Source organism: Sorex fumeus, unplaced genomic scaffold (genome assembly GCF_029834395.1).
Source record: "Sorex fumeus unplaced genomic scaffold, SorFum_2.1 ptg000034l, whole genome shotgun sequence".
NCBI classification, from domain to species: domain Eukaryota; kingdom Metazoa; phylum Chordata; class Mammalia; order Eulipotyphla; family Soricidae; genus Sorex; species Sorex fumeus.
In genome coordinates, this window is record NW_026606091.1 from 9,618,975 (window position 1) to 9,631,352 (window position 12,378).

Genomic DNA, 12,378 nt, shown 5'->3' on the forward strand with positions numbered 1-12,378 from the left:
AGGAGCACCAGGTACATCTCCTGGGGTACTTCATCTGTAGCTGTTAACCCTAGTTTTAATCTATGAAATTCTCCTAGGATCTGTGTTGAGTGAGCCTTAAAGAGAAGAACTGCCTAATATAAATCCACCGAGATTCTTCTCAACTTCATAAGAGGTTCCTTTTACATAAACTCTTGCTGTGGTGATCCTTTGGCAAAATAAATGAAGCTGATAGGTAATGAAATTTGAAAGATGAGGTTACCAACAAACCTTTATCTTCAAAAGCAAAGAATTAGAAAAAAAGAAGAAATTTCAAGTTTTCTGGATATTGTCTTATTTTCTTTTAAGTCCATGGTAAGAAGTAGCTCTTTTTTTGGTTGATTTTGTGGTGGCTAACCCCGGGGAAAAGACTCCAGAGGTAGGCAAACTATAGATAAGCAAATTTAAGGATGGAATAAGGGTAATATAATGTAAATTTTCTGTGTAACTTTTGATCTAAAATCTCAACATGAAGTATTTTCTGACAGGTAAAGTCTTCCAATCCTTTTCATTTCAGGGGTTTCTAAGCATTCCATCACACTTTGGACATGCAAACAAACTTCTTAAGAAAATTTCCATGATAAAGTTCATTTGGAAAATCTACATCTCAATATCAGCACACATTTCAAATTTTAAGATATGCATGAGGCCACTAAGTTTAACACTAAAGAAGTCTGGTCTTCGACATTATTTTCAAAATATTGCTCATACATGCCTTATTTTGTAAAGTATGTATTAACAATCACATTACATACATTAAGAGATGATTATGAAATCTATAGGAAACAAAGTGGGGGTGAAATATTAGTATGAGATGCAGGGAGGAATCAAAATTTCCTAGCCTTGTTTTATTGTTATTGATATTCTATTGAAAATCTTATTAGAAATCCTATAGGATTTGCAAAAAAGCTTTGAGGGGATTACTGGTATCTCAATGGAAAATGAAATCATATGGTCCTCAAAGGAGAAGTCTGGGTCTGTATCCCTAGCCTAGGGCCAGATCTGGCATGGCCTATGGGTTCTTCATGAGTGTTATTTGAACTCTAAAAACTATAGAAGAAAGGATGGGTTACTATGCATTTTCATTACACCAGTTCTTTAAGTTTACAAATTTGTATTTGTAACACTTTAAAGGCATCATGTTATTTAATTCAGATGGTAAGGTCCAATATACTTTAGGTGCAATATTGAGAGAACTGAGTAGAGTTCAGTGCAATCATTGATGGTTAAACACACAAATTCTCCTTGCCATGCTGCACAATATTGTGATGTGTTAATTGGAAAGGAAGTAGAAAAACGTATTTGTTGTTAATCATTTGTAATGACCACGGATACAACTTCTTTATTCTGGAAACTAAAAGAACTCTGCTAAAGATATCATTAGCAAATAATAATTATTATTCCTACAGAAAAATTTATAGCATTCTTTGGGTGATATATATACATACATATTGTATATTTAGGTATCATGCAGCATTTCTTTTGATATGATCCAAAAGAAACTTCAAACCAAAAAGCAGGCACATGCAGATATAAAAACCATAGATATCAAGTAGTATGTATGACACTGTTCTCAAATATCACCTTAACATCCCTTGGAATGCAATTTGAAAATATCTCATTCTTTAAATTCCTGTAAAAGTTCATGACAATGAAAGAGAGAAGTCAAAAGATTTGAAACCTAGTCCAAAAATATTTTTTTTGTGAATGTAAGAATTCAGTTGACACTATTTATAGTACAGAGCACCCACACATGTCAGCAGATTAAACTGTTTAAGTATTCCAAGGGTGATGATGATTTGTCGAGCATAAGTACCCTCATCCTCCCAACCCCTGCAGACCCCTCCCGACATTCTCCACAGACACATCAACAGATACAGACTGGGACACTCCTTCCTACCGGTAGAGCCTGTTCATCCTTGTCCCTGGCTGTTGATGGCTGCAGAAGAGAAAAAGGCAAAAACAAAAGACAAAGAAACAAATAAATGATAAATTCCATAAAGGTTTTACATTTAATAACAAGAATCGGTATAGGGAAAGATTTGGCTCTTTCTACTCATGGGAAGAAAGAAGTCAACACAGAGAGTAAAGGGTGTATACTTTAGCCAATATACAATGACCTATTTAAGCAGAAAGCTCAAAGTCAAGTGGTTAACCAAAATGTCCAGAAACAGAGAGGAATTAAATCTATTATACCCAGCAATGAAATTGTTCATTAAAATAAATAAGATTAATACACAGTATTGACACGGAAAGATATCAAAGTGGAAACTTTATTTACCTGCCTACTTAAAAAAGAAAATAAACTAATAATACAGTGTTTCTGAACTAGGAGACTTATAACCCTCTTTGGGCCTCCAGGATATACCAAGAGAGCTACTGCAAAATTATGTACATAGGGGCCCATAGCAAGAGACTAGGCAGCTAACTGGTTGAATGGGAGTACTGGAGGGGCTCACAGGAAGGAAACAATGTCAGAAAGAGGTCATAAGTAAGATATGATTGGGAAAAAAATTTCGCAAGAATTTCAGTTATTAGTGGTTATTAAAAGGGAATGGGATTATAAAAACGTGTCATTTTCTATGTATTCTGAAGGGGAACAATGTTAAACATCCCAAATATTATGAATACACTGAAGGGAAGAAGTTATATTCACTGAACTAAAGACTAAGATCTTCATGAATGGAATTCAGATCATCTACCTTCTTTTTTCCTCCACTATTACATATAGTTTACTTCCACATGTAATGTAAATTTTAAGAAGATCAAATATAATACTTAATGAACTTGAGAGGAAATATTTTATAGATTTAATTAAATGCAACGGTATTTATTTTTACAGGTATCTTTGGATTTTGGAGTTAATATCAACATATGTATATATAATATTTTTGGCGGAGCTGGTTGTTGTTTCATACATCTTTCAGACTTTTGAAGAGTTTGTTATGTCTCAAGCACACAGAGAAGCGTCCTGGGTTGGTGGTAATTTATGCACAATCCATGGACATAACTAAGTCTGCTATCACCCCTGGTTTGGGATGTTCACTTAGTGATGTGTCTGAAGCCATGAATAAGAAAACATCCCCGCTTCCTTAATTCCCAGAGCATGCTAGGGAACTGGAGTAGAGCTGAAATTGTCCTTTCATTTCCCTTTTTTCTCTGAAAGGCACTGTATGATCCCGTTTCTCTCGGGCAGGTCCTTTCATTTTCTCTTTTTCCACATCAGACAGTTCAACAAATGGCTTCACATTCTACAGAACAATCCCCCAGGGAAATTATCCAGTGCAGCCAGTCAGCCTTTGGACATACATCGAGATTAACTCTCAGAGCACGCCTTTTCAGTTAGCAAATTTATACCTTGTGGCTAAATGTGAGACAGATAATTAGGAGTTGGGATTGCTCTCACAAGAGATGCCAGGGAACATGAAGGAACAGAATAAAACGGAGGGAAGAAAAGGGTGGTCTTTATAAAAACAAAATATCACCAGCACAGGATTTAAAAAAATTACATTTAAAGAAAATGATTGCAGGAGGGATAAAATATCCAAACTTTTCTTTTGGTCTGAAAGAATGGGAAAAGAAGTATAGCTAGCCTGAGTGATCATTTCCAACTATCACTGTCATAGTGGTCCATTCTCTATCCTAACGATCACTCTGGACAAGAATTGAGTAAAGGGTATATATATATTCATAAAATATAGGTAAAGGGATATACATATATTCGTGATAACCGTTCAGTGCCTGTACTGTAAAACATAATGCTCAAAAGTGAGAGCAAGAGAGAGCAAGAGAAAGTGAGTGAGAGAGAGAGAGAGAGAAAGAGAGAGAAGAAAAGTGCCTGTCATAGAGGTAGATGGGGTGAGTGGAAGGAGTGAAACTGGGGACATTGATGGTGGAAAATGCACACTAGTGAAGGGACAGGTGTTGGAACATTGTATGAAAAAAAAAAAAACCAAATAATGAGCAACTTCGTAACTCTGTATCCCAAGATGATTTAATTTTTTAGAAAAGTATCATTTACTTTTTCTTTCTCAAGTGATGAGCATCATAAAACACAGTCAATGGAAAAAATTGACTGGTACGTGAATTGTACAAAGGAAAACCAAGTGCAGAAGACAGCCTGAAATCCTTTACAAGTTTCTTGCTGTTTAATGTCAGCAGAAGTTGACATCATTAGTTTCCTTTCAAGTGCAATTTGCAGATATGAATATACATTAGGTTATAATGTGTAAATTTAGGTATACACACAAATGCAGCTGAGGCCATTTAAATACCCTTGCATTTTCATTTTATGTAGTTCTGTTGCAAAAAAGAGGAGAAATGTGATCTATGGTGGCAATTGCTCATTTTCAGGAGCTTATCCACATCTACTGATCATTCTTGAGGCTCACCTGACTTAGCATCGTTCTAATTGCATCTTGAAACAGCCTCATAGTTCTGCAATGTGACACTGATTATCTTTGAAATTCAACTTTAAAGAGCTTTTAATCATATTGGAATAACTAGTGAAGGTGGCAAAGAAACGATGCTGATACACTATGTTTGTAGACCTGCAGTGTTTCCAACTACTGAATTATTTAGCTAACTAATTGGATTTGGTTGACTATGATGTTGTGAATTTATTTTTAGGCCACTGAACATCTGGCAAGTTTATTATGGACCATCAGATGCTATAGATGACAACTTAACTTCTTCAAAAGAAGACCAATGTGACTTTAAATATAAATACTGGCTTTCTTATAATGCACTTTGCCTTTTTAGGGGTGCTTCTTGGGGGGTCCCCAATAGGGATCTTGGAAGTCTCCTTCTGGCAATTCTAAACCAGCTAGGTCAGCAGTTCCATGAAAGGACCTGAGGATGCAGTGCTGCTCAGGCACTGCAGTGCTGGTGATTACCTGGGTCACCCTGGTGTTACACCAGGGTCTTCAGGGATGTGTCTGGCAATGCTAGGGGACTATGTGGTTCTAGGGATTGGGCCAGGGTGGGCTGCATGCAAGTTCTGCACCTTAACTCCTGTGCTGTGCTGTCTCTCCAGCCCCTATGAAAAATTTTATATCTTTGATTTTATTATTATTTTTTATTTATTTGTTTTTTGCTTTTTGGGTCACACCCGGCAATGCAAGGGGTTACTCCTGGCGGTGCTTGGGGAAGCATATGGGATGCTGGGAATTGAACCCAGGTCAGCCGCGTGCAAGTCAAACGCCCTACCCACTGTGCTATCACTCCAGCCCCAGTATATATCTTTGATTTTAAATGCAATAAATATATTCTTGAGTTATACTACTTTAAAGCCTCAATTCCTGGGGTGGAGGTTGGCGGCAGGGGGTGGTGGGGGAGGTTGCATGGAGGTGAGCTCAAAGGCTATGTCAGCTCTAAGTTTGTTAAGCAAATTCATTGTCCACACAGAAATTCTTTAGAAATATTTAAAAGAATCCGTAGTATGCATTCCAAGGGGTCTCAGGTTGGGGCTTTAATGTGCTGATGCAGGCCACCTCTTCATTTATGATAGCAGGGCTCAGTGAGAGCAATGCATCTTCAATTTAAAGACAAGTAATCTGTAACTCAGCCCTTTATTTAATTTAAACAGGTTACCTCCCTAATTGCTTCACGGAAGTGAGTTATAGAGCAACTGGAATGATGCCATTAATTCTCCCTGGTGGAAATCTCAATTTTATATGGAAATTTCACTACCTCTTTTGTGCACTCTCCGCTAGCTTCCCTCTTGCCCACAATTATAAAACATGATCCACTTAGAAAGCATTTAAATTTTTTGAACTAAACCTGCCAATATCCAGGACTTATTCCTGGCTCTGTGCTCAGGGATCACTCAGGACAGTGCTCAGGGGACCATATGTGGTACCAGGAATTGAACCCAGGTCAGATGCATGTAAAGTAAACAGCTTACCCACTATACTATTTCTTTGGGTCTAGAAAGCATTTTTAACACTATAGCCATTCATTAATTTTAAATTTCTCTTCCTTTGATACTTGTAATCTGTCACTGTCACTGTCCTCCCGTTGTTCATCGATTTGCTCGAGCGGGCCCAGTAACGTCTCCATTGGAGACTTTGTTGTTACTGTGTTTGGCATATCAGTTATGTCACGGGTAGCTTGCCAGGCTCTGCCGTGCAGGCGAGATACTCTCGGTAGCTTGCCGGGCTCTCCAAGAGGGGAGGAAGAATCGAACTCGGGTTGGCCATGTTGGCTACGTGCAAGGCAAACGCCCTACCGCTGTGCTATTACTCTAGCCCACTTGTAATCTATTGGTTGAAAATTACTTCCTTGGTTATGAAGATCCTCTCTCCCTCCCTCCCTTCCTTCTCTTCTCTATTGAGAGTGGAAGTATACTACCAGTGAGCTACATTCCTAGCCTCAGTTTTGATTTGACTTTCTACAGAGACTTTCCCTATATGAAAACCCCAAATTATATCTCACATACAAGAACGTTAGACATAATTAGAACAAAATGTATAATTTGGCTTAATCATGTCCTTAGTGCCCCTAACTCTCTGGTTGTTTCCTATGTGCCAATCATGAATGAGTCTCTGTGAAGATTTGTGTGAAAAATAAAGATGGCTTTTCTGGACATGGCTTGACATCAGATACAGAAAGACAGTTTGTCACAGTTGTAAAATAATAATCACAAACTTATATCACCACAGCTTTAAAAGTAAAGTAAAGTAAAGGCCCTCCCGTTGATCGTCGATTTGCTCGAGCGGGCCCAGTAACGTCTCCATTGGAGACTTTGTTGTTACTGTGTCTGGCATATCGAATACTCTCGGTAGCTTGCCGGGCTCTCCGAGAGGGGCGGAGGAATCGAACTCGGGTCGGCCATGTTGGCTGCGTGCAATGCAGACACCCTACCCGCTGTAAATGTGCCTAAATTCATTGCCAAGAACCTAGATTCACTATAAGGTCTATAGAAATTAGAGAGTTTAATTATTTTGATACATGTGATCCAAAACATATATGTCAATGATGAAAAATATTAATCCCATATTTCATTGATATTGTCATGTTTTGAGCGGTAGGGCATTTGCCTTGTGCGCAGCCAGCCCTGCTGAGCCGGGTTCAATTCCTCTGCCCCTCTCGGAGAGCCCGGCAAGCTACCGAGAGTATCTCGCCCACACAGCAGAGCCTGGCAAGCTCCCGTGACGTATTCGATATGCCAGACACAGTAACAACAAAGTCTCCAATGGAGACGTTACTGGGCCTGCTCGAGCAAAATGATGAACAACAGGAGTACAGTGTCATGTCTTGGGCTAGATAAAAGTAAAAATTTTAACCTTTATTTTCCACAGTAAAGAAATCCTGACATTGTTTAAACAGATACAATATCATCTCCCTTTATTATGTTCTAACACACACTCCTAAAATAGTAAACTGGGAGGAATTAAAGACATTCCTAAGGAAATAAATATTAAGATATTTACATTCAAACTACTTTAAGCCTAGTTACTAGATTAGCCCACTATCACTTAATCTGTATTATACACTCAATCTGTTAGGAATGTAGGAATCTCAAAGCTGAAGTGCTGACAGGCAGCTCTGGGTGGGGGAATATCCCCTTCCAGACTGTTGTAAACGAACATACTGGGACAAGGTGCAAAGGTGGAAGTTAAAAAGTTAAGTAAAAAGTGTGGTAATGGAGGCTTGCCTTTTGGAAGAATCACATTTTGATGACTTAGTAATTTCCATGACCATGAAACATTTAGGATAGTGGAAAGAAATTTCTGAAGAACAGATCACAATCACAATCACAACCATCCTGTAATTCGTCGATTGCCTCGAGCAGGCCCCAGTAACGTCTCCTTCGTCCTAGCCCTGAGACTTTTTTAAAAAAGTGCCATATTCAAGGCTCTTTCAGAGTTCGGAGAATGAGACCCTTCATTGTTACTGGTATTTGGCATATTGGGTACGCCACGGGGAGTTTGCCAGACTCTGCCGTGTGGGCAGGTTACATTCGGTAGCCTGCCAGTTTGTCCAAAAACAGATATCCTTCCAAATAGAGGGAGTAGAAAGGAAATTGTGTAGGTATGGATAAGGAAGGCAGCTATGCTAGCCACTATACTTAAGGGCTGGAGCGATAGCACAGCGGTAGGGCGTTTGCCTTGCACGCAGACAACATCACCGACCTGAGTTTGATTCCTCCGCCCCTCTCGGAGAGCCCAGCAAGCTACCGAGAGTATCTCGCCCGCACGGCAGAGCCTGGCAAGCTCCCCGTGACATAACTGATATGCCAAACACAGTAACAACAAAGTCTCCAATGGAGACGTTACTGGGCCCGCTCGAGCAAATCGATGATCAACGGGAGGGCCTTTACTTTTTACTTTATGGATAAGGAAGAACAACTTGCCTTTTAAATAGTTGTACCTGAGAAGAAATAATCCTATTGAGAAGTGGTCTCACACAGTCATTAAGAAAGTAGAATTCTTTTTTTCCATTTCATTTTGCTCCATGGCTTGGAGGCCAGCTACATATGCTAGGGGAAAAGGCAGCTCAGATAGAAAAGGGAGCACCAAATAAAGGGTGTTGGGAGGATCCTCCCAGGATGGGAGAGGCATGCTGAAAGTAGACTATAAACCAAACATGATTGCCACTTAATGCCTCTTTTGCAAACCACAGCACCCAAAAGGAGAGACAGAACAGAGGGGAAAGCCCTGCCACAGAGGCAGGGTGGGATGGGAGGGTGGGGTGGGGGTGGGAGGGATACTGGGATCCGTGGTGGTGGGAAATGGTCACTGGTGGAGGGGTGGGTATTTGATCATAATTGAAACCCAAGCACAAAATTTGTAAATCTACAACTGTACCTCATGGTGTCTCACTAATAAAAATTTTAAAAAATTAATTAAAAAAATAAATCAACAATTTACTTGGATTCCCTGGATAAACCAGGAGGGAAAATAGAATAGGTTAAAAGGGTAAAGGTTCTGAAAATTTTGATTAAATGAATTATGAATTGTTGGTAAAAATAAAAAGAAATTAGAATTCTTCAGTCTGAAATCAATGTGGTCTGATACTAGGATGGTGGTGGGGAATGTGGCACTGGTGGAGGGATGGGTGTTTGATCATTCTGTGATTGTGACCCAAACATGAAAGCTTGTAACTATCTCACAGTGATTCAATAAAATTAAAGAAAAAAAAAGAGAGAGAGAAAAAGAAAAAAAAGTAGAATTCAGGTCCATCTGTTTAGGTTTATTCTCTGACTTTTGTCATTTACAAACTGTGTGACCATGGATACATTACTCTCTCCCTCTACGCTTTAGTTTCCTGACATATAAAATGGGCGTGATAATAGTGATGACTCTGGAGAATAATTGTGAGTGTTAATGAGAATACATATAAACTGCTTAGGCCAATGTTTAGAACATAGTAAACATGATGTTATTAGTTCTATTATTATTCCTGCTAATATTATGGATCAGAGAGAGAAAAATGACAAATTACATGACTAAACAGTTTTAGTTTTTTGAAAAATCAGGCTTAAGAACTGGATTAGAGATCAGCGTGGAATCTTAAGAAGTAGGAAATCGCATTGGTTATATATAAAGTCCTAATCTTTTCTTTCTATATTCCACAAATAATTCCAATGTGCAACTGACTAGATCAATGACAGAGTTTTAGAAGGAAGTTTACAGAGTGGAATGATGATTCTGGAGGATGGAAAAATGGAGAAATGTTGATCAAAGGATATAAACTTCCAGTTATAAGGAATAGTAAGTGTAAAATATTGTGATTATTGTTAATACTGTGCTATGTACTTGAGAGTTATTAAGAGAATAAGTCCTAAATATTTTCACTGAAAAATCAATAGGGTAAGTATTTGACATAATGGATATGTAAGCTAACAGGATTATATGTAATCAGTTGGCAATTATTTAAATGCATCAGAACAACACATTGAATAACTTAAACATAGAAGTTTTAAATGCCTCTCACAGAATTGGTCATTTCTATTTGATGTATCTTATATTCAGTTCTTCTAGCAAGTCTCCCAAATAGTCGCAGCTATAAAATCTCAGAGGATAGGATTTGCCTCATTGGTCTTTAACTTGCTACTTAAAATACAACCAGTACAACCAGGTGGCACAGGACAGTGAGGCCTGTGTGTTTATGTGTCATTAATCAGAGAGTCTCCGTTGATTAATTGCTTACTAAATTAATAGTAATGATGACTATTTTATTTTATTATTATTTTAAAAATTTATTTTATTTTTTTAAACTTTTTTTAAATTGTGAGATATACCCTTACAAAGCTGTTCATGATTAGATTTCAGTCATAGAGTGTTCTAACACCCATCCTTCCATCAGTGTACATTTCCCAGCACCAGTGTCCCCCCAGGTTCCTTCCCATCACTTGGCATCTCCCTCCCCCTGCCTGCCTCTTTACTCTTTAGCAGGTGCTTCTCTCTCTCTCTCTCTCTCTCTCCTTTTGGACATTGTGGTTTGCAATATTGATACTGAAAGGTTATGATGATAATTTTCATTCACCCCTTAAAGCTTCTAACCATTTAAAATTTATTTTTATTAAAGAGGTTTAAATAAGACTGTGATATCCATTTTATAAAGAGAGAGACAGAGAGACAGAGAGAGGAGAGAGAGAGAGAGAGAGAGAGAGAGAGAGAGAGAGAGAGAGAAAGTATGAGCTTTAGGTTGTTTCTGTACTCAAGATATTTATAATTCACTTAATCTCAGGATTAACAATCCTACTACCACTGCCATCTCTCTGCCCCACCGCCCTCATATTTAGATGCAGGTAATATATTTTGGTTTTTGGTTTGAGCAATTCTCATAATTGCTAAAGAACCATTCTGACAAGTCAATTAAAGTCAAGCTGTTAGTGGTGTTCTGGCATTAGTCACACAAAATTCCTTTGACTAGTAAAGGAAACCAAACACATTCCTGTACTAAGTCTGGATTACCTTACTTTCTGTAAGGAAACAGTGTCTAAGAAGTAGTGTGTTTTAAAAAGAAGTCCAACAAATGCTGTCGGGCATAGTTATTCTTGTCACAGTCATTTGCTCCAAATCAAGAGTCCTGCCACAGCCAATAAAGTTCATTAAAATCTAACATGTGTAAAGCACTTTATGTATAATATCTAATCGAATCTCACATTAATGCCTATGAAAAACCACTCCCTGGGACTGGGTAGCTCAGAGGACTTGAGTACAAGCAGAGGCCCTCAGTTTCATCCTGGGAACACACAGTTTTTCTGAGAAACTCCTAAGGCAACCCATTCCCCACCAAACACTACTGGAGCCTCTCCCAGAATTGCCAGGTACTAACCAAATGTCATAGCAAAGCCCAAACAAACAAACAAACCCACTCCCAAGCCCCAAACCTCCCAAACTGCTCAACAATTACAAAACCCTTCCACATCTCTTCCCTTTGTTCCCCAAAGACCAGGAGGCTGATGATGATTTGACAATTTGTCTAAGGTCACCTAGTAGGCGGCAGGCCTAGAATATGAAATCAGATATCTGGATTCAAAGTCCCCTGCAAGCAGCTGGGAAATGAGGATGTGAACGGTTTTGGTTTGTTTGTTTGTTTGTTTGTTTGTTTTTCGCAGAAGCTTTTGGAGGAACCCAAACTGCAAAGATAGCAAAAATAGTTCATGCCTCTAAAAGTCTATTTATGATCTGACTTCCAGTGAAAGACAAAAATTAGTTACCAAATGATTGTTATAAATGCAGAACGATGGATTTTATTTGTGTTCATTTGCACAAAAAAAATTGGTGTCTGTGAAGCTAATATAGAAGCTAGTTTCTTGTCTTTTGTGTGTTCCAGGGTTATTATTTAGGGTCACTGATAATTGTCATGAATATTCATTATTATTTTGACTCTTGAAAGTTGCAGAGACAATGATCATCTCAACAGCATAGGCTCTAGTGAGATCAAAAATTAATATTTCCATTTATCAAACAGACTTTGATGAAGTTTATAGCTTAGTGGTAGCTGAGAAAAGTAGAGCCCTCTGGTTGGCCCTATTTATCACTTTTGGCCATAAACGAGTGTAGTTTCTATGGAAGCAGCGTGGGCAGTCTTCAATTTATTTCCAACACTTGAAGGATGGGTACTGTTTTTTAGTTTCAAGGAGAAAAACAACCAACAGAAACAATAATATTTCCAGTGCCTGAAGCATCTATGGGAGAATCAATAGTAAGTTTTTGGCGAAAAAATCATTCAGTCATATAACAAAGTTTACTTGATTTTATTGAATAGTTAATACGTGCCAAGCATCCATCTAGGCTGTAAGGATGCAATCCAAAGGAACAAAAAATATCTCTGTTCTTAGAATAATCTTCGGAGAGCCCGGCAAGCTACCGAGAGTATTCGATATGCCAGACACAGTAACAACAA

General features: G+C 38.4%; 1 protein-coding gene across 4 annotated transcripts in view; it reads right to left on the minus strand.

Moving 5' to 3' along the window:
• Positions 1–12,378, minus strand: part of SLC24A2 (solute carrier family 24 member 2) — a 285,931-nt gene that overhangs the window by 108,194 nt on the left and 165,359 nt on the right. For 2 of the 4 annotated variants that reach the window (XM_056117391.1, XM_056117395.1), the window contains exon 3: positions 1,919–1,957. The exons of the other annotated variants lie outside the window; for them this stretch is intronic. In XM_056117391.1, coding sequence (XP_055973366.1) covers positions 1,919–1,957 — 39 coding nt within the window. The remainder of the gene's footprint in view (positions 1–1,918; positions 1,958–12,378) is intronic. 4 annotated transcript variants of the gene reach the window in all.